At 54.8% G+C, this 22,137-nt stretch overlaps 1 protein-coding gene across 7 annotated transcripts in view; it reads right to left on the bottom strand.

The window, feature by feature from the left end:
* Crocc (ciliary rootlet coiled-coil, rootletin) overlaps window positions 1-21,601 on the bottom strand; it is a 41,900-nt gene extending 20,299 nt beyond the window's left edge. Inside the window, exons 1-15 of one of the 7 annotated variants that reach the window (XM_013154097.3) lie at window positions 21,475-21,601; window positions 15,727-15,868; window positions 14,734-14,888; window positions 10,489-10,674; window positions 10,310-10,393; window positions 10,172-10,233; window positions 9,919-10,084; window positions 9,223-9,329; window positions 6,133-6,369; window positions 5,684-5,780; window positions 5,090-5,173; window positions 4,642-4,875; window positions 3,871-4,070; window positions 1,212-1,394; window positions 124-268 (exon numbers count right to left, since the gene is read on the bottom strand). In XM_013154097.3, coding sequence (XP_013009551.1) covers window positions 124-268; window positions 1,212-1,394; window positions 3,871-4,070; window positions 4,642-4,875; window positions 5,090-5,173; window positions 5,684-5,780; window positions 6,133-6,369; window positions 9,223-9,329; window positions 9,919-10,084; window positions 10,172-10,233; window positions 10,310-10,393; window positions 10,489-10,674; window positions 14,734-14,868 — 1,920 coding nt within the window. In that variant the 5' untranslated portion in view covers window positions 14,869-14,888; window positions 15,727-15,868; window positions 21,475-21,601. Of the gene's footprint in view, window positions 1-123; window positions 269-1,211; window positions 1,395-3,870; window positions 4,071-4,641; window positions 4,876-5,089; window positions 5,174-5,683; window positions 5,781-6,132; window positions 6,370-9,222; window positions 9,330-9,918; window positions 10,085-10,171; window positions 10,234-10,309; window positions 10,394-10,488; window positions 10,675-14,733; window positions 14,889-15,726; window positions 15,869-16,341; window positions 16,361-16,400; window positions 17,858-21,474 lie in introns of those variants that run through there. The other 6 variants (XM_063235597.1, XM_063235595.1, XM_003471387.5 and 3 more) reach the window with 6 other exon arrangements.
* Between the last annotated feature and the right edge of the window lie 536 nt (window positions 21,602-22,137).

Raw genomic sequence — 22,137 nt, 5'->3', positions numbered from 1 at the left:
GAGCGGGGTCAGTCTGACTGAGCTCTGACATCAGCCTGAAAGATCCCACTGTACCAGAGACGGACAGCACGGGGCCCGGGGTCAGGTGCAGGTCTGTGACTGTGCGGCACACAGGGGGCCCACCTTGGTCAGTGCCTCAGCCACCTCGGCCTTCTCAGCTTGCAGCACGTCCCGCTGTAGGGAGGCATAGCTCAGCGCCTCCCGCACCTCCACCAGCTCCTTCGCCAGCCCCGAGCGCTTCAATTCCAGCTGCTCCAGCTGTCTGTGGCTGTGGGACAGGTGGCAAGGGGGTGCTTTGTGTTACACCCCTGCGCTAAGCAACCAGCAGGAAGTTGGGCTGGGGCCAGACCTGGGGGCAAGAGCTACACCCACAGGGACAACCAAGCCCACTGCCTCTTAGCTCAATGACTCTGGGTATCAGTTTTCCTATCTGCAAAATGGGTGACATCTATGCTATAAAGCACTTAAAAGACATGTGCTCTCTTTTTGGGTACTAGGAATCAAACTCAGAACTTTGCGCTTACCAAGCAGATACTTATGCAACTGAGCTATATCCCCTGCCCAGGACCTATGCTCTTAATATGCTCCCAGGGGTCTAAAAACATAATAATATCTATTACCAAAATGTACTGTCATCATCTCTTGGGTCTCGGAGATGTAATGACTAAGGTTGGCAGCTCAGCTCTTTATGACCTCTCTGCCTCAGTTTCACCCTCCAAAGAAAGGAGACAACACCTTCTACACTGCACACTTATCACAAGAGTTAAAAAAGAGACTCTGAGTGCTGAACGTGGTCTCTAGTGCTTCATATTATTAGTGTAAAATTACTCTTTAAAAAGTAGTCATTTTTTTTTTTATTGGTACCGGGGATCGAACTCAGGACCATGCGCTTGCAAGGCAGGCGCTTATGTCGCTGAGCTAAATCCCCAGCCCAAAGCAGTCATTATTAACATTAATACTTGACTGTAATTGCTCGTATCACCCAAGGTCGATCTCCTACCAGTTCTGACCCCAGATAAGTGCCCACAGCTCCCTGAGTCTGGATTTCCCAGAGTAGGGGTAGTTAGAAGACTCCGCCATCAGAGTGGTGACAGCAGGCACCACCAGGTGAGAGGATGCCAAGACACAGTACATGGCTCCCAGCCCCCAGGGGCAGTCAGGACCCCCAAGATGCTTTTGAAGGCCCTGGCGGGAGATGAGGCGCCGCCTACCTGCGCTCCAGCTCCCTGCGGGCCCGGGCACCGTCCTGCACCGTCTCCTCTTGCTCTTCCTCTAGGCGATCCCGCTGCCGCCGCAGCTCCTCCTGGGCAGCCTGCAGCTTCTCCAGCTCCTGGCGCAGCTCCTCGGCCTGCTGCTGGGCCACCTGCAGGCTGTGAGCCAGGCTGCCCTTTTCCCTGCAGGACCAGGGGCAGGAGCAGAGGGCACTGTTAGGCTACTCTCAGCTGGGCTGCCACCCTAGGAAGATCACATTCTTGGTCCTTTACGGGACCTGCCTCCTGAAAGCCTTCCTGCCCATCCACATCTCCCAACAGAAGGAACCTGGCTTTCCCTCTCCCAGCTGCGCACTTGGAGGCCCAGTGTGATGGAAGAGGGTGCTGGCATTTCCTACAGGTACCCTACCAGATGAAGAGGCCAGGGCTAGGCTCCCGGGGCACATTGGCAATTTTGCTGCCAGTTCTGTTAGGTATATTCCCATGATACCACATCACCATGCACCCTGAGAAGCTGGCAGAGCGGGATTGGAGCTTCCTGCTGCACAGAGCAGCAGTGCACAGCACCCAGGGCAGGGGAGGAACCAGGCAGCTGCTTGAACCCTGAACACTCAGGGGCTGCCATGTCCCCAGCTATGAGTGTAACGCTTCCCTCTGAGCAGTTAGGGTCTCTGGCTCGGGCCTAGGGCTGCTCCTGTCTTCACTTCAGGGGGCAACCCTTAAATATACTAGACACTAAAGCTGCCAGTAGGTGGGAAACAGCACCATGCCAAACGGGGGTGCTCTCTGTGAATGCAACTACTTTAAAAAGCCCATCTTGTCTTTGGTCCCACCACTCAGGAGGCTGAGGTAGAAAGACTGCAGATTCAAGTCCAGCCTATGTGACTTACCAACTCAGCAAGGCCCTGATTCAAAATTCAAAGAAAAATTTAGCTGGATGTGGTGGTGCAGGCCTGTAATTCCAGCACTTGGGAGATTGAGACAGGAGGATTGCTGTGAGTTCAAGGTCAGCATGGGCTACACAGTAAGGTGAAGACCAGCTTGAAGTACACAGCAAGACCCTATCTCAAACAACAACAACAAAAACTAAAAAGGACTTGGAAAATGACCCGCCCAAAAGAGACTCAGAACAAAAAGGGTAAAGCCCCTAGGTCCAAATACCCAGTATCAAAAAGAAAAAAGTCCATCTTGTCAAATGCATGAGCATATACCAAAAATCAAAAAGGACTTAGAAATGATAAAAAGAAAAAAAAGGACTTAGGGATGTAGCTCAGTTGGAAGTCACTGTGTTCAATCTCCAGTACCAAAAAAAGATTTGGCCTATCTTGCCAAATCTAGCAGCATACTGCTAGTTACAGCACTTAGGAGACTGAGGCAAGGGCTGGGGATTTAACTCAGCGGCATAAGCACCTGCCTTGCAAGTGCACGGTTGAGTTCAATCCCTGGTACTGACAAAAAAAAAAAAAAAAATACTGAGACTGAGGCAGAAGAGCAATATGAATTGGAGGCCAGCCTGGGCTACACAGTGAGATAACTCAAGGCCAGCCTGAACCCTGATTTAAAAAACAAAAAAACACTTTCAGGCCAGCCTGAGCTACATAGTAGGACTCTATCTCAAAACTACAAAACCAAACACAACTAAACAGACCAACTTCTTCGTAGGCATGGATACCGTGGATTTACTCTCAAATGGACCTTAATTCCAGTTCCCACCCTGGCCCCTGCTGCCACATCCACTGTGTGAGCCTGGGAAAGCCTCTCAACTGGACTACACCAATAATTCCAAACCGCAGGAGTCCGACAGAAAGACAGCAACACAGGCGGTACCCAGTGAACAGTCTGCCACACAGCAGACGCCCACCTGGACCCCCACTGTGCTGCCTCAGGGCCAGACAACGCAATGGGAAGCAAAACCAGCGCCCAAGCAGGGGTTAGGATGGGAAAAGAAGGCTGAGAGAGTCCTGCCTTTTGATTTCTCCTACATTTTTCAAACTTTTTCTTAAACACTTCTATTTAGGAAGAAGGCAAAAAAAAAAAAAAAAAAAAAAAAACAGGTAACTTAGAAGTGAACAACTTAATGTCTTATAGATATCCAAGAAGGCAGGCTTGCTGCTGTATGCCTCTAATCCTAGCATTCTGAGAGGCTGAGGCAGGAAGATCACAGGTAGGAGCAACATAGTGACTTAAAGATACCCTGTCTCAAAAAAATAAATAAAATTTTTAAAAGGCTGCAGGTGTAGCTCAGTGCAAATGCTCTGGGCTCAATCCCCAGTCTCAGTAATTATAATAATAATAACACAATAATAATAATAAGAAGAAGAATATAGCTCAGTAGTAGGGTTGCCTGAGATACTTTAGTTTCTAGATTCAATTCCCAGGACTGCAATAAACAAACAAAACAAAACAACCTCTGTAGAAACAGTCTAGAAACAGGGCTGTCAACATGAATTCTAGGACCATGGAGCTGTTCTGTGGTCAGCAGTTGACTTTTGGGACACCTGACATGTGGCCATATTAAAGAATGGAGAGTTCACTTTTTAAAATTTTAAGTAACTGAAATTCTAGTAGACACACATGGCCAGTGGTGACCAATTTTAGGCTGGCCTTGAGCCCAGCCACCGATGCATCCTCCTCCTCCCCACTCTGGCCTCCCAGGCACCTGCTCAGGAGGTCATTGGCGTTACGCAGACGCTGAGCCTCGCGCTGGGCATCCTCGTGGGCCTGGGCGGCTCCCTCCGACTTGTCCCGCAGGCGCTGTAGCTGCTCCTCCAGGGCACGCCGCTCACCCTCGCTGTCACCAAGCTGCTTCCGCAGGGTGCCCAGCAGGTCCTGGCTGGCCTCGTAGCGCCCACGCATGTCCTGAGGCACGGGGGTCACTGAGTCTGGGGAACCCATCTGCTTTCTGCTGGGTCAGGGGAACTACATCTACACTGCGGCCAGACGGGACTGGCCTGCGTCAAGAACGGACTCCACTTGCCTTCTGCTTGCCTTCCACACCTCTTTGACCCCTCACCTTCCTGGAGTCCCAGAAGCACTCTTTCTTCTCGGGAGTCCTGACTCCACCCCCCAAGGGGCGGAGCCTGGCTCCACACTCAGACTCCTCCCCCCTACTCTGCCCCTAGTTCCCAGGTTCCCCCTGCTGGCCCCCCTCTCCTCCTATACCTTTTCACAGGGTCCTGGCTGTGTATAATGGGAGCTCACCTCCTTTTCTATCACAACTCTAGCTCCACCCCCTAAACGGCCAAACACCTCCAGTCCTGGGCTCAGATTCTTACCCAGAACTCTCAGCCAACATCTCGGTCTTACCTCAATCCTTTGCCAAGTCTCAGGGCCTGGCCCCGCCCCCGAGGCCATGACCACGCCCCCAGGGCCCTGGCCCCGCCCCCAGGACTCTAGCTCCGAGCACCCGGATGTTCAGGTTGCTGCCCACCTGGACCTGGAGCTGGCGCTTGTGCAGGGCGGAGTGAATAAGGGCGAGCGTGGAGGAGTCTGAGCAGGCCGGGGACGGGCCTCGGCGGGGAGAACGGCCACGGCCAGGCGAGGAGCGGCGCGGCGGGGATGGGGTCCGCTGGCCAGAGAGCCCCCGCAGGCTGCCATCGGAGGCGTCAGCAGTGCGCTCGGAGCCGCTGAGCTGGATGCCACTCTCCGGGTCCAACAGGACTGCCTGGGGGAGGTGGGCAGGCCGCAGCGGGCAATTAGCAGAGAAAAGGCCGCTTCGCCAAAGCTCCTTTCCCGAGAGCCATCCTGGACCACCACCTCCACCACTGCACAGCCCTCAGCCGGCACAGAGCCTCCCCTCCCCTCTGGGCCTTAACTACTCCAGCCAGATGCCCAGGCTCCCTGTCCACTTGCAGTGCCCCCCGCTGCTTCCTGTGCACCTGTGCCAGGTCCCTCAGGGTCTGCTGCAGCCCCTCTCCATCATCTGGCTCCAGAGCTGCCTGCTCCTGGAGCCGCAGAGACTCCTGGAGCGAGATACAGAAAAGGTGGTCAGGACTGTGCTCTGGCTTGAGCCTCTGCCTCGTTCCTCCCTGGCCTGTCAGCTGTTTGGTGACCACTCTGGCCATGCCCATAGACCAGCTGTATGAGTGACCCCACAGCAGTCCACTCTTCTCATTGAACAGAAGACGCCTGGAGAGGCCTGGGGTCCTGTCCCGTCACCCAGACCACTGGACAGCCCAGGCTGGGCCCACAACAGGAGACCAACTCCAGTAGTGACCAGAGAGTAGCAGCTGCATTCCTCTGGGAAATGTCCAGACTCCCCTGCTAATGGCTTGGGGACTCTCAGGCCTTGCTTTCCTTGTGTGTACTAGGGATCAAGCTGCAGGGTCACTGGAGGCAAGATGCTAACAGTGGTGAATGTCCTCGAATTGCTCCTACATACACTGGCAGTGGTGACGCTTGTGGTGGCCCAAGCAGCTCAGCCCTGGGCCTGTGTTTGCAGGTCTGACCCAGTCCCAACCCCAGCATCTCACCAGGGCCTCCAGCTTCTCCGTCAGGGCCTTGTTGACCCGATCCTTCTCCAGGTTCTGGCTCTGAAGGCGCTCCACTGCCAGGGCCAGCTCTGTCACTCTGCAGGTAGGGAACAGCAAGGGGTGAGTGGGCACCTGTCCCAGCTTCTCAAATCTGCCAATTTCTGTGTCCTTCACATTTCCCCAAACCTAAGCCCAAACCCTAGGATCCACCTCCAGAGTTATGGGTCTTGGCCAAGTCCCTTCCTTCTGGGTGTCAGACTTCTCATCTGTAAGATGGGAGTGTGGTTACCCTTGGCAGTATCTCTGAACACACACTGTCACCAGACACTTGAACTACTTGTGATGTGCCCTGGGCAGGACCTGACTGGCAAGCAGATCCTACCCCAGCCCCAAGGCTCTGGGTGCCTTCCGAAAGGAAGCCAGCCTTGAATGGTGCCAGTGTCACCCACCGGGTGCTGAGGCTGGCTTTGTCGAGGTCACTCTGGGCCTGCTGCTGAGTCAGGTCCTTCTCACGCAGCAGCTGGTCCCGAAGCTGTTCCTCCAGCTGTGCTTGCAGCAGTGCCTGCTTCTCTAGAGCCGCCTCTGCCCGGCTCTCAGCCAGCTGCAGACCCGCACTCAGCCCTAGGCTGGCCTCCTGCACAGCCCGTGATGTCCGGGCCAGCTCCCCTCCCAGCTGCAGCAGGTCCCTGGGGGAGAGAACAGGAGGGGTGAGATGGAGGTGACTCCCAAGGGCAAATTTAAAACTACACTGGGATGCCATTTGTCACTATCAGATTGAAAAACAAAACAAAAATGTCACATCATGCCCAGTGTGAGTGAAACCATAGGAAAAGAAGCCTTCCCAATGGCTGCTGGGAGAGTGCATGGGTACCACAATGGAGGGCATTCGGAAATTGTGAATACAGGGCCCTCTGCCCCCAGCTCCACCCCAAGAATGCATCCTACAGAGAAATCCTGGCACAGGGAAGTGACCTGTGTCCAGGTGATTTATGGCAGCACAGCTCCTGTAAAAACTATTGGTGACAACCTAACTATCCATGCAAAGGGGACTGCTGTTAGATACGGGACAATCCACCTGCTCAACAGCGCTACAGAAGAGGAAACCACAGGGCAGCTCCTTCTGGCCTGCTAAGGAGGGAGCTGTGCCCCAGGGTAGCAAACAGGTGAAAACAACTTCCAGAACTGCCAGGGTGAAATGCTACCCAGAGGCAATACCAAAATGGAATGTGTGTGTGTGTGTGTGTGTGTGAGAGAGAGAGAGAGAGAGAGAGAGACAAACAGTGAGAGAGACAGAGACAGAAAACAGTATTACTTGTTTATATAAAATCACCCTGAAAGGTCACTCAGGACACTGACAGCACCGCTGGCCTAGAGGAGGGGACAGAAGTGTCTGGGACAAGAGGTAGTGGGAGACCATGTGACTTACTCCAGGAAACACTGTTTTTTTGTTTTCTGAGACAGGGCCTTGATGTGTAGTTCAGGTTAGATTTGAACTGACAGTGTAGCTCAGACTAACTCTGAACAACATATGGTAAGCTCCTTCCTCCTGTACCACTGGGCCCAGCAGATACACATACTTTTAAATGCTAATTAAAAATAAAACCTACTTTAAACCCATGATGTAGGTTAAATATTTTTCCTCTTTTGAGGGGTGTGCGGAGGACTGATCCAGGGTCTGATGCATGCTAAACGTGGTCTACCACTGAGCCACTCCTCCAGTCTCAATCCTTTCTGTCCTTGCATGGACCGTCCCACTGGCCATCCAGTATAAAGAGGATGCGTGCCTTATAACAGAATTCCACTTATGCACGAAGGAGCGACAGAATAATATCACATTCTTGCAACTTCTGATAAATGTTTGGATCTTGGTATTGAGCATCAAGAGTTGCCAATGTCATGAAAAGAGAGACACCCAGGGTAGGGGTCCCTGATGGGGAACACACTCCACTTACCAAGTCTTGTCAAAGAAAAAAAAAATAGAAAAGAGTTTGAGCTAGCCTCAGATCCAACATCCAGATTACAGCAACTACGGGCGATACAGGAACATGTTACAGGACACCACAGGGATAAACCTAGCAAAATCCAGACTACGGAAATCTCTTAAGAAAAACTGGTCCAGTTTCCCCAACAAATAAATTGATACTGGGTGTGGTGGTCCACATCTGCAATCCCAGCATTTGGGGACTGAGGCAGGAGAACTGCCATAATATTGAGGCCAGCCTGAGCTATACAATGAATTGAAAACTAGCCTGAACTATAGCAAGATGCTGTCTCAAAAAAAAAAAAGTGGTTTAAAGGTCTAAAAAAAGACAAGAGAGAGAAGAAGAAAGGAAAGAGAGAGGCAAAGAAAGAAATCACATTTGAGAATGTCTATGGCTCCTGAATCAAATTATAAAGACAAAATGGAAAGCAAGCTGTGATACATGTGAGTCAAATAGAAAATATGGGCACTGACTATCATGATATTAGGAAAAGACAATTTTTAAAAATCTGGGTGTCTGTATGGCCCTGAGATCGAACCCAGAAGCTTTACCCTGAGCTACAGTCTGGTCCTTTTTTATATTTTTATGAGACAAGGTCTCACTAAGTTACTAGGCTGCCCAAAATTAACAATCTTCCTGCCTCAGCCTTCCAGAACTGACTGTGTAGCCCAGACTAACTCTGAACCTATGATGAGCCTCCTGCCTCCTGCACCACCAGGCCCAGCAGATACAAATACTTTTAAGTGCTAATTAAAAATAAAACCTACTTTAAATCCACAATGGAGGTTAAATATTTTTCCTCTTCTGAGGGGAGTGTGGTTGTGCATGCCTGGGATTAAAAACTGCTTATGTGAAAAAGGAAATGCACTGTCCTCTTGCCTTGAGGTGCTCCCTGCTCGGGGCTCTCTTCCCCTTGCTCCTACTCCAGCCCCCCTTGCTCCCCTTTTCCCCACCCTCAGGCCTTTGCTCCTGCCGCTTCCTCTGCCCACGGTGCCCCCACCTCTGGCAGTTACCTTCCCGTCCCTCAAGCTCCATACAAACTCCGTCTCCCCCACCGTGCGTCTCCTCGCCACTCCACCCTCCTCCTTTTCATCCTGAGCTTCCAGGACAGCTCCTCGTCCCCCTGTCTTGGCACTGGCCAGTCACTTCCTCAGTATAGAACTGGAGCAAGCAAAGCTATCTTTTCACTATTAGAGGTTGTGATGGCAGAACTTACTCTTCTAGTGCATTAAAAGCAGGCGCTTCAAATTTAGCCACTTACTGCTGCAGGACCTTGGGAAGATCACTCAACCTCTCTGAGCCTCTGTATCCTCATCTGTAACATGGGGAGTGTCACAGTTCTTACGTCACAGGAACACTGAATACCCGATAAATAACTGTATAAGGAGCCCAGCTGCACTGACCCCTGGTCAGCGCCGTGACTACAGCACTAGGCAGCAGTACGCGGTGCCTCTGCCCCTCCACAGGGCCCAGCACAGTCGGGGTCTGAGCTGAGCTGGTCTTAGAGACCGGGTTGCTGCTGGGTGTCTGAGCCACCCCAGGCCAGCCGGGCCTCACCTCTCCGTGTACATCTTGGCTTCGCTGACCAGCCGCCGGAGCCCCACGACCTGTCTCCAGAGGAGCAGCAGGCGGCTGTGCTCACTGCTGAAGTAGGCGTTGAAGGACTGGAAGGAAGAGGCGCCAGTGAACGGCTGGAGAAGGCCGGGTCGCTTCTCCCCGAGGCCCCCAGCTCCGTCCATCACTGTGGCACTGGCAGCTGGGGAGGGTACCTTCCTGCATTCGGGCCCCCTGTGCACCCCAGCCTCCTGTTCCTCTTGCCCAGGGTGCTGGCTTTTAGCTCCTCCCCTGCCTGTAAGAGGCGAAGGGGACCTATGTTTGCATCCCAGCTGCCAAGGGTTGGTTGCTTGTTCCCTCTAAATGACAGTGAGGGCTGGGGAGTGACTCAGGGTAGAGCACTTGCCTACCACGGGCAAGCCCCTGGGTTCGATCCCCAGCATCAAAAAAACAAAAACAAAAAAAAACCCTGCAAATAGATGACAGTGACAGCATCTACCACCTGCTGTTTGTACCAGGTCTAACAGAAAAGGTGCACATGGTACATGGAAATGAAGGCCTCTCTCTTAGTGATGACCAGACCCCTGCTGGTTAGTGCTTGCTGGGCTGATGCTCCTGTTCCTTCTCCAGACCTGAGTCCCCCTCACCCTGCCACAAAGGTCCCCCATGCAAACCCCTCCTGGGCTGCCCCATCCGTACCTCCTCCTCACGCCTCCATGCTGCCTCCCGCTGCTCCAGCTCCTGGCAGCTGCGTGTCCAGTCACTGGTCACTTTGCGTATGTCCTCGCTCAGAGCCTTGTTGGCCGAGCCCGCCTGGTCCAACTGTTCTCGAAGCATGGCGTTCACCTGGGCCAGGCTGGCGCTTCTGGGAGGGGAATATGGGCCAATGGGCACCCGTGACCACAGACAGGGCCATTCCACCAGCCCTGTGCCCTCCTAGCTGCGCCCTCACCTCTGCTGTTCCTCCTCCAGGCGGAGGAGGGCGCTCTCCAGGTCTTGGCGGTGCTCCGTGTCCTGGGTGGGAGTGGGGAGCGTAAGGCTTGGCAGGCAGAGCTGAGGGTCGTCAGCCCTGCCTCACCCCAGTACCCACCTTCAGCCGGTGCCGTTCCAGCTCTGTGGACCGCTCCAGCAGCTGCTGCTCCAGCTCTGAGCACTTCGTCTTGTACTGGAGAATCTGGAGATTGGAGATGGGAGGGCAGCAGTCAGCCCCAGGGGGCAGGAGGAGGGAGACACAGTCAAGTGAGGGCAGGGGCTTGCAGCGGACTTCACCTTGGCCTGCAGCCTCTGCACCAGCTGGGCCTGCCGCTGCTGGCCCTCCTGGTAGGCCTGCAGCTTGCGCCGGTAGGAGGCCTGCTCCTCCTGAAGCTGCCTCCGAAGCTCCACACTCTGCCGAACCAGCCCCTGGGGCTCCTGTGTCTCCAGCTCTCCAGACTCCAGCCGCATCGCCTGCTCCAGCTTCGAGGAAGGACCCGAGATGTGAGTCAGGGCCAGGCCTCTGCGGGGGCAACAGGCTGGTCCCAGAGCCACAGTGCCTTGAAAGCTTAGGGCTGCAGAACGGGCACTTGTGGGCAAGCCCAGGAGGGGCTACTGCAGACATCCAGGGGCACAAAGACAGGCATGGAGGGGCACATACTGAGCACGTGTGGGCACATTCAGGCGAACTCATGACCACACACATGCAAAACAGAGGTGCACCTGGGTAAAGTATAAATGTGCTCAGTGCACCGTGTGCCTCTGCTCCTGGATACATACTTTGCTCCCTTGTGGTTCCTGACGGTTAGGCTGTTGCCACACTTCCCATTCCCTCCCCAAGGTGAGGTCTGGAAGGCTTGGGGTTTTGTTCCCCATTCATTCATTATTAATTTATTAATCCATCCATTACAGGGGATTGAACCCAGAGCCTTCACACCGACCTACGTCTCCAGCCCTTTTTATTTTCTATTTTTTGAGACAGGGTCTTGCTAAATTTCCTTGGGTAGGCATGGGCTTTCGACCCTCCTGCCTCAGCCTCCTACAGTGCTGGGATCACAGTATGCCACCATAGTATTGTATTTGAATTGTATTGTATTGTATTGAATACCATTGTATTTGAATACCTAAACTGTGGCCGTTAAATGGCATGGTTGGTCATCAGTAAATATCTAGGATCATAAATAAATGACACAAGGACATATGAACTCTTTCAAAATAGAGGCATCAATACACATATGCAGATCTGAGTTTACAGATGGGCACACAGGTGTTTTCTGTCCCCTGGGTGACACAAATGAGCGTGCCCACCATAGGCAGCATGGAAATGTGCCCCGTCATCCTCCACAGCTCTCTCTGCCCACCGTCTCACCCCTTCCACTCCTCATCTCCACCCCCAGGCCCCACGGGTGCAGGCTTGGCTCCTGCCTGGCTCTAGCTGCCCCGACAGCCATGGAACTTTCTCAGTCAGGACTCTCAGCCGCCTCCTGCTGTTAGGAGGAAGGGCTTGGAGGAGGCGGAGGATGAGAGGGACCCAGCAGGGTGGGAGCACACATAGGACCCGGAGACAACCTCCCGCCTGCACCAGGCCTGCTACATACAGGGCCACACAGGTCACAGGAAACCGACAGGACGGACGGCTTCTCTCACCCACACCAACCCCAGGTCTAGGCTAGGTCAGCAGCGGGGACTGGTCACGGCCATGTGGGGCTTCCCCATGAGTTGGGAGAGACTGGGCTGAGGCTGCTGAGAAAGGTGGCAGGGAGTGGGGGGTCCTGCCTGGGCAAGCGTCAGCATTGGGGTCTGCCCAAGTCAGAGGGGGGACAGCGTCCTCATCCATGCCTGGTGATGGCCGAGAGAGGTGAGTGTATCATGCCAGTGTACCTCACTGGCTGTGAGTGGGGTACATTCAGCCCTTTGTCTCCACATGGGGCCCTATGCGTTGTCATGTGTATGGGGTGCACAGCGCCAGTGTGGTGCTTCTGGGTCATATGCAGCTGGCGGAAATGACATACATGGCTGTAGGTCTATGCTGCGGTGCAGGGACTGTGTCCCTCTGTGTGTCCCACGCCGTGAGTTCCTGTGTGCACCTCTCTGAGGGCTGATCTAGCAGTGAGACGGGAGGCAGTGTGACGCGGCCTGCATTCCGGGTACGTGGTGGCGGTGTGAGTGCTCATCCAGGGGGCTCCTCTGTGTGCCGTGTGGGGCTGAGGGGGATCTGGCTCTGCGTATTGGGTGTGTGCGCCTGTGGCACCTTAGGCACCTGTGTGTCCTTGAGGGGTCTGCATGTGCTGTTTACACCCTGCAGACCCGTGCGACTCTGTGCTGTGAGCCTCTGTGTTGTGGAGGTTCGGTGCTCAAAGACAGAGCCAGGTCCGTGCCAGCCACACCTCAACCCTCACTGCAAACTTTGCCCCTCCCAAACAGCCTTTCACTGAACTTCCCTTGGAGGGGAGGGGGCTGCCACCAAGCTAGAGATGAAAGAAGTTTACTGTCTCCCCTAGCAACCGGGGCTTCACTGGCTGCCATTCCATTCTCTTGGCCAGGTTGCCATGGACACTGGAGGAGGGAGGGTGCTCTTCTCTGAAGCCAAAACCACTCCCTCCTAGCTTGTCCCAGCTACCTGGCCCTACACCTGCTCCTTGAGCATCCTTCGGACCTCCCTGGACACAGGAAGGTGGCTCTGGGCGCCCCTGCCTCTGTTTCCCTGCAGAATATATAGTCAACAGGACATTGATCCTCATGATTCTCCCATTCCCTTATTATCCTAGGGGTCCTGGGGGTTTGAGGGGTCAAAATAATCTTGCTGACTGCTCCTGACCCCAGTAAACCTCAATGACTGCCCCAACCCAGCCTGCCATAAAACAGGTACAGGAGCAGGCCTGGCGATTCGCTGGCACAGGGACAGGAGAGCAGAAGGGAGAGAGTGTCACAAGGCTGCACAGCCCCGGGCCAGGGGTCTCATCCTAGCTCCACCACTGACAAAGGGCTTATATGCCCCCTGCCTGGACCTCAGTTTCCCCGTCTGTAATAAGGTGATGTCCAGGCTCTGATGCTCTCTGTGGACTCCCCTCCAGGAAAAGCCTGCAAGGTCATTCTTGTCCAGTCCACTCCTCCAGGTTGAGCTGTGTTCAACTCCCACAGAGGACAACTGAGATCCCAGGCTGCCCCTGCATGCCATTCAGCTTTTGATGGAACTTTCCAGATGAATGCAGCTCCAGGCTACAACTGCAGCCCAAAAGCTATGTCCCAAGAGAGCACGGACCAGCCATCTGCCACCTTTCTTCCCGTCCAACCAGGAGCAGTGCTGGCCTCACTGCTGCTCTGGAGTTGGCACCTAAAAGACAGCCCCTGGGGGGTAGCACAATGCCAGGGGCCAAAAGAAGAAAGACCCAGACCAGGAGGAGGCTGGCTCGGGCCTGTCACCACTGACACTGCGGGACTCAGGCCAGCCTGCCCGCTACACCCTCTAAGGACCCTGAGAAAGAACACTGTCCCGTCCCACAAGCAAGTGGCCACCTTGGGTCCCAACCTTCAGCAAGTCCCAACAAGCCAGAAGCTTGTCCAGGCAGACTGTTACTGGCACCCCCTCCCAGCACACTATGCAGACCTCTGCACAGACAGGGCCAACTCGGGGGATCCAAGCCAACCCTGCCCTGCCATTAACTCAGAGGGGGCCCTGGAACTGCCCTTACCCTACTGGGTCCCTTCCCGCTTTCCAGGACCCAGCTGCCCCTCTGGAATTGCTAGCCCAAGAAACAAAACTTCAATCAAGAGCCCCAGGCTGGGAGTCAGAAGACCTGGGTTCCTAATAGGCTGTGTGACCCCAAGCACAATACTTTCCCTCTCTGAGCTTCCATTTTCTGTTGTGTTAAGTGGGTATCGCAATAGTCCTGGTATTAACACCCATGTGCACACATGCACTCACCCCCCACGCAACCCTCAGCAACCTTTAGGCACCCTCCATTCCCAGGGTCACTGGCCATGAGTCTGACATCCCAAGGCAGACAGTGCACCAGAAGCAACGTACCTCAGCACCCAGCTACCTCCTGCCCAGGGCAGGAGGCTGAGGTCCCCACCAGCCTGCAGCCCTGGACCCTGGAGTGCAAGTCCTGTCTGGATATGCAGACAGCTTGGTGTCTCCGTCCTTCCCAGCCCAGCCTCAGCCCAAGCAAAGCGGCACAGGCCCTGCAGCTGCCATGGTGCAGCCTGCGGAACACTGTGAGTGCCAACACCAGCCTGTCCGGCCTCAGCCATGGCCTACACCCTGACGCCCATGGAAAGGGGGACCCGGGAAGCCGTCCAGAGCCTCGGAGCTGGTAGAGACCTCTAGGGGCCTTCTCTGTGCTCTATCTCAGACACTTACCTGATTACTTCACTGATCAGACAGCAACCCCAAACCAATGCCACCCCACTACGAAAACCAGCTCCCAGAGGGCTGCAATCTGACCCCAGGTCTCCCTGATGCCAGGGCCCACCTTGGCCCAGGATGCGGCCTGCTCTGTATTTCTCCTCCAGCCCAGTCCCCAGCCAGGAAGCACCCACCCTCTCGCTGACCGCAGTATACTTAATGGCCAGCTCATCTCGCTCAGCGCGGCTCTGGGCCAGCAGGTCCTCCAGACGGGACAGCTCCTGCTGCAGTAACCGGTTCTCCTCCTGCATCGGCAGAAGTGATGCCATTTCCAGGGCCGGCGGAGGGGCTGGCAAGGGAAGAACAGGGGAAAGTTGGCTTCTGTCTGGGTCCTGCACAGCATCCTCCCCACAGGCACCTCACTCATCAGGGTAGGAGGAGAACCAGGCCCCACATCAAGTGGCTTAGTCTAGGAGTCCAGGGAGTATCTCTACCTACCCCACCCAGGCCACAAGGCCTATGTTCTTGCTTCTTCTCTGAGTACTATTCTCTATGCCTCAGTCCTACTCATCTGTGAAATGGGAAGAATGTGAACCAGATCTTGCAGGAAAACAAGCAAACTTCACTCAAGGGTAGGGCCCCAGGAAACTCCTACAGTCAGGGCTCAAGATAGTGGAGATCAGGGGCTGGGAATTTAGCTCAGCGGCATAAGCGCCTGCCTTGCAAGCAGGCAGTCGTGAGTTCGATCCCTGGTACCGATAAAAAATGAAAAAGACAAAAAAAAAAAAAAAAAGATAGTGGAGGTCAGGTTGCAAGGGGGAGGAACAGAGAAAAGCAGGACAAAAGCTGAATTGGGCTTCAGGCCTGGGTCATCGACCTCCGCCAAATCCTGGTCTCAGTTGGGCTGACCGCCCCCTGTAATCTCAGGTTCAGCCAGCTCACACCTTCCCCAGGAGGGAATGTGGCCGCTGGTGTGCAACTCTCCCCTTCAAGCTGCATCTCATGGGCAGTAAGTCAGAGGAAATCATCCTTCCCTGCCTCCTTTTCATTCTTTGTGAAGCAGGTCCCCTGTCACAGGGCTGGGCCTGAGGAATATTTGGGAAATGGATGCTGCAATTCCTGTCATCTTATGCCTGTGGGGTAGTGGCTGAGCTGAGGGGACATGTGGGGGATGGAAGGGGTGGCACCTGGGCTCTTGGGCTGGTTGAGGTTGCGGGAGACAATCTCCCTGATACAGGAAGGCAGGCAGCCAATCGGAGAGCCCCAGGCCAGGTCCTGCACACTCAGACCTTTCTCCTGGTCTGGCTGGAGGACGATGCTCTCCAGGGTCTGCAGGGAAAGAGACAGGGGGTCCTCAGGGACCTCGCCCCTGGACTCCCCAGCCTGGGAGGAGACAGGCGAAGTCCTGTGGCCCATAGTGTGGTGCCAGGAGGCCCTCAGGAAGGTCCCAGATGGGACACAGCTTGGGAGTTAGACTGCAAATCACCCCATGGGAGGAGTCACATGTGCTCCCTACTCCAGGAAGGGGCCAGAGTGGGGAACTGAACCCCCAGGCCAATTCACAAGTGCTGAGGGCTCTAATCCAGCTCCAACCCTAGTTGTGTAAGGATGTTGCTGTGACACAAGGGACCTGAACCCTAAAATCTAGGAGAGGGGGTTCACCCTCCACAGGCCCTGGGTGAGACAAGGGAGCCACAACAGTTGAGCCCTGGGTGACTCCCTCCTGGGGCTTGCTGGGTCATGCAAGATGGGGACCCTGGCACCCCTCCCCCATCACCCTTACCTCCCAAAGATGCACCCACCTCTCACCGCTCCTACCAGCCCCCTCCGCTGAGCAGGGAGGGAACACCCCCAGGCCCACCTGGATGACGGTCTCCAATGCTAGCTGAACCTCCAGCGACCCCGCCAGCCCCAGGTTCATGGGGGGAGTGGCTGTGGGCCCCCCTTGGCCCCCTTCACTAAGGCCCCAAAAGCAACCCAGCTGGAATGGTCCAGGCCAGGCTGCTGCGCTGAGCACCAGGCAGATTAAGCTTAAATCCGGCGGCGCCCCCACGTGACCAGGCAGTGGGCGGAGTCGGGGCGGGGCTGGGTGAGGGTAGGGTGGAGGAGAGGGGGAGGGGCAGAGATAGAGGTAGGAGAAGAAGAAAGGGAAAGGGAGAAAGGAAGAGAGCAGGACCTGGAGGTGACGACCCCTACTCTGCACCCTTGCTGGGCTGCCGGGCCCTAGAGTTTTCCAGGTCCACAGTGTGGGGTGAGCAGCCGCAGGCGGGGAGAGCCAGAGTTCCCAGCCCGCAGGAGCATCTCCAATGACCCACAACGGACTCACACGGTTGCTACCCGGCGCTGGGAGGGGAGAGGCATCTCCCTGCCACAGGTGCAGGGCAAAGGACGCGGGCCTGACGGCTCAGCCCAGGCCGGCAACTGAGTGTCCTCCCCCACCCTGGCTGTGGCCTAGAGTTGGGTCTTTGCCTCTCCAGGCTCAGGGTCCCCCATGTACGCGGGGATAATACTGGCACTCGCCTCAAGGAGTTATCTGGGATTAAAGGAAACACCTTCTGTGCAGCAACAACACGTGATCTGGTGCCAAGTCCACAGAGTGAACCCGTGGCCTCGGGGTGCCCTTGGCTCCAACTCCAAAGCCCCCCAAGAGTCCCGCTGAGCTCTGTGGACTCCAAGAAATCATATCCAAACCCTTAATGCGCATGTGCTCTGCGAACACCTCAGCTTCCAGCCAATCCTCCAAAAACTGATTGACTTCTTCACGGGAAGTGGGTGCCAAAGCTTCTGCACCTGGCAGGGTGGGAATGCAACTCATCCTTCCCAAAACTCCTGTGAAGGTGAGCCCCAGTGTAGGGCTGAGAGGTGGGGATGAGGTTAGGAGAGGATTAGGTGAGAGGGGGATTGGGTCAGAAGAGATTAATGCCTTTATCAGGGTAGCAGGTTAGTGGGTTGCTGGAAAGCGAGCCCAGCCCTTCTCTCTGTCCTACAAAGCCTGCTTGCCTTTTGCTTTCCCCCAAGTCATACACAGCACCAGGTCCTTGCCAGATGGAGCCACCCAGTGTTGGACTTCCAGCCTTCAGAACAGTAAACTCCTTTCCTTTGTAAACTACCCAGTCTCGGGTATTTTGCTACAGCATCAAATGTGGACTAAGAAAGCCAGGCACATCTGTGATCCAAGCGGTGGAAGGCTGAGGCAGGAGGATGGCAAATTCAAAGCCAGCCTGGGCATCTTAGCAATTTAGTGAGACTCTGTCTCAAAGTAAAAAAAAAAAAAAAAAAAAAAAAATTTAAAGGCTTAGAGAGCCTCTGATCACCTTGACCGTGATCTTAGCTATACCTCTTCATAGGCTGTATGACCCTGTAGCAATGACTTCATTTCTGTGAGCCTGTTTCCTCACCGGTAACATGGGATCATTGGGGCCTGACAGAAGCATGAGACTTAAGATGCTCTCCCATCCACTGTGTGCCTGGATCTAGTGTGGCAGAAGCTGCTATGGTTTCTCCAAAACCCACTTCCAGTTCCTTTCAGGAACATGGCTCGAGGCTGTGTCCTAGGCTTTTGCAGAGAGATATCGCCATGTGATCAAGTTCTGGCCAGGGATTTAAGGCAGAAAGACTGTGTCCCTGTAGACCCAGCCCATAAAAGCTGCCCAACAGGAATCATCTGTCTCCTTCCTCATCATCAACCTAAAGGAAATAACCCCCAGGGCCTCAGGGACACCAAGAACCACAAGATGGATGGGGTTTGGTCACCACATAGGGGGCCACCTGCTAAACACCCAGGGTGCTTCCTGAATGCAGAACAGCCTTCTATTGTGTTAAGCCTCTAGGGTTTCAGGGTTCCCTTATCACATCAGCTCATGTTACTTAATTACTGTATGCAGTTAAATAGGGACAAGGCTTGGTTATTCCTGCTGCAATCACTGCTATTCATTAGTTCTGGGTACTTGTTACTTCCCAGGACCCAGTTAGAACCTTCTGCCTGGTTCCGGAGCAGTGAGCTTTGAATGACGCAAACAGCCCGTGCCGTGGGTTCACCCCCACTGCGCTGGACCCTCAGCCATCTTCTGGTGAACAAATACAGAGGAGATAACTTTTACACTCACTCCTTGCTTGGCCTACCTGGCCCTCCAACCTGCCAGACCTCCTGCAGTACCCCCAAAGCCCCTCACTGATTACCCATGGCTACATATACACCAGTTATTCTTACCATTTGCCCATTCTCTAGTCTCAGTTTACAACAAAAAATATTGGCCCAACCGTGAGCCAGGGCCTGTGCCTGAAACGTTACTTCTGTAGCTTATCTCTTTTAGCATTCTTGGCAGCCCCAGAATGCAAAACTGCTTGACCCACTTACAGATGGCAACACTAAGGCTCAGGGGAGTTGTACACTGTACCTTTGCTCCAACTCCTCAGCCGGGAAGAGCTGAAGCCATAGCTGAAACCCAGATGTGCCTGCTTCTGAAGTTTACAGTAACGGCACTGAGTGCCTTTCTGCAGCGTTTACTGCATGCCAAATACAACTCCAGCTCTGCTTGTTTCTTGTTTTTGTTTTCATTTTTGTGCTACTGGGGATTGAACCAAGGGCCTTCATTCTGAGCTACATCCCTACTGCTTTATTATTTTATTTTTGGGGGGACAGGGTCTTGCTGTGCAGTTCAGTCTGGTCTTGGGCTCATTTTGTAGCCCAGGTTGGCCTCAAATGCACAATGATCCTCCTGTCTCAGCCTCCCGAGTGCTGGGATTACAGAAGTGCGCCTCCACTCCTGGTTCCTCTAGTGCTTTTCTCATTTTTTATTTCGAGACAGAGTATGGTTAAGTCACTCAGTTTCTCAGACTGAGCTCAAACTTGTGATTTTCCTGCCCCAGCCTTTAGAGCACTGGGATTACAGGGCTATACCTTTTTTTTTTTTTTAAACTTTTATTGGTACCAAGGATCAAACTCAGGACTGCCTGCTTGCAAAGCAGGTGCTTATGCCGCTGAGCTAAATCCCCAGCCCCCACCTCCATATTTTTGGCCTGGGATGCTCTTCCTCCTGCTTTTGCATGGCAGACTCCTGCTAGTCACCCAGATCTTGGTCAAAAGTGCCACCTTCTGAGAGAGCTAACCTTCATCTCTTAGTCAAAGTGGCCCCTGCCTGTGGTCACTCTGTAGGTTCTCTGTTTTTCCCCAAGGGCAGGGACCAAGTTGGCTCTACTCATTTCTGCTGCCACAGTGCCCACGGCCCAAAGCGCCATAAATAGCTGGTAAATGAATGAGCCAGAGATTGCTGCAGGGGCTGGGGATATAGCTCATTGGTAGCACATTTACCTGGCATACACAAGGCCCTGAGTTGGAGCCTCAGTAAAAATAAATTAATAAATATAAACCAAAAAAGTTAAAAGACCAGTAAAACAGATTGAGCACCTGCAATCTGAAATACTCCAAACTCCAACTTTTTGAGCATGCTGATACTACACGTGGCTCACACCTGACCTCACAGACTGATAGGTCACAGTCCAAACACAGGCACACTAAAAATACTCTATAAAATTACCTTCGGGCTATGGTATTTGCTGTCTGTGGGACACATAAGGATTCTGTGTTTAGAATCGAGTCCAATCCTGGAGATACCTGTGATATGCGAACAACCCAAAAATCCGGGAAAAATCCAAAATGTGAAAGAGGTACCAAACATTCTGGAGAAGGGAGAGGAAAGAAAACAATTCCCCATGGGCTTTGGCTGGCGTCTGTGGAACAAGACTGACCACAGTCAATATGGAGTCACAGAAGGATCCAGTAAAAAGAGATCCAGCACCTACTTCTACCCAGTTCAGGTTAAAAAGCCAGGCGGTTGCTGGATGTGGTGACGCACACTTATCCCAGAACTCAGGAGAGTGAGGCAGGAGGATCACCACTGAGTTTGAGGTCTCCCTGGGCTACATTGTGACTTCAAGGCCAGCCTGAACCAAAAACAAAACAAAACAAAACAAAAGCCAGGCAGTGTGCCACAGGTGAGCCCGGCCCCAGGGAAGTGCCTACTTTCCAAAGGCAAAGACCTGGGAGAAGAGGGCTAAATGAGCACAATGGGTGGAACCCATTGGAACTCCCAAAATCCAGAAGTTGCCCTTTGAGGTCTTTCCTGAACCCAGCGCCTGAGGGGTGCACCCCCTGCCTTAAGTCTGCAAGCCCAGGGCCTTGGCCTCGCGGTTATCCATCAGCAAGGAAAACAGGAAATCACAACTATAAATACAGATGGCACCTGCAAGGCCGAGTCCCCCGGGGAGTGACTCTAGCCTCCACACAAATCTGGTCACTGAGGGGCAGACATCTGCCCAGAGCACTCTTCAAATTTGGGTTTGCAGGACAATCACTGTTCAAAATGCCAGCTCCGGAGCGCTGATCGCCACAGGGGGGCCTCAGGCCCCAGTGTAGGGAACGCAAGGGCCGAGGTTCAGATTCCTGGCCATCTTGGACATCTCAGCGCCCGATCTGTGCCTCAGTTTGCTCGTCCATACAATGGAGACGCTCTGGACTTCGTGGCGGGGCTGGCCACGAAGAAGTGGCCTTGCATGCAAGGAGGGCAGGATCGGGCGCGCAAGCCGGAGGCCGCAGAGCGCGCGCTGCACTCGTCACGACCGCCAGGGAGGGCCTCCCCCAGCAGGCGGGGGGCGCTGGTGAGACCCTGCAGGCCGCGGCAACCCGACAGGCCCCCGCCCCCTGCAGCCCGGCCGACCCGCAAGGGTCTGAGCGCGACATAGGGCGGGAGGCGCAGGGCAGCTGCAGAGCTGCTCCCGCTGGGCCCGAGCAGCGGCCGGGACAGCACCGGACGCCCTCAGGCCCAAGCCGCGGACCGCGGCTCCAGCCCGCCCCCTGGCGCCACCCGGCACCGCGCAAGGCCGCCCCGTCCCCGCCTCCGCCCCCGCCCCGCGCGCACGCGCCGCCGGCCCCCTACCTTTGCGCGCGCCGCCGCCGAGGCCGAGCGGGCCGGGCACCGGGGCAGAGGCGGGGTCGGGGCGGGATGCACCGGGCGGGGCGGAGCCACACCGCGAGGGGGCGGGGCCGCGATGGCCGGGGCGGGCCGGGGCGGGTGCCCTCGCCCCTCCTATGGATAGCCCATCCGGCCGGAGCCGGCCTGGAGGCTCTTCTTAGCGGTCGGTTTACTGCTCTGCGCCGCCCAGTGCGCCGATCACTAGGCGAAGGTGAAGGAAGGCGCGCGCCCCAAGGCCTCGCCGCCGACCGGATCCGGCTGCAGAGTCCCACTGCTATCCGGCTGGGCTTCGCAGTGTGAGACAGAACCCAAGGTTCTGGCCCAGATAAGAGGCCGACGGCCCAGCCAGATGGAGCGGGGACTCCCTGGCCGCTCTTCGGAGCCCGTGGTGGTGGAGAATCTGTTCACCTGTCACTCAGTGACATGGTGGTGTCTCATTTACTGCCAAGCAGTCCGGCAAGCTAATGTGCTTCCCCTGATTGGGGGGGGGGGGTAAGATTGCAGAGGAAACGGGTTTCCCAGACTGAATGCACGATGTGCACGTCTCAAGTTCATCTCCACGGTGACTGTACCTTCGCTCCGTTCTTTTTTATTTTTTTCTCTTTTTTTTTTGGTACCGGGGATCGT

The sequence above is a fragment of the Cavia porcellus genome, unplaced genomic scaffold (genome assembly GCF_034190915.1).
Source record: "Cavia porcellus strain 051 isolate PalLab524CR breed Dunkin Hartley unplaced genomic scaffold, mCavPor4.1 scaffold_25, whole genome shotgun sequence".
NCBI lineage: Eukaryota > Metazoa > Chordata > Mammalia > Rodentia > Caviidae > Cavia > Cavia porcellus.
The sequence above is the reverse complement of the archived record's forward strand: the minus strand, read 5'-3'. Positions and strand labels throughout refer to the sequence as shown.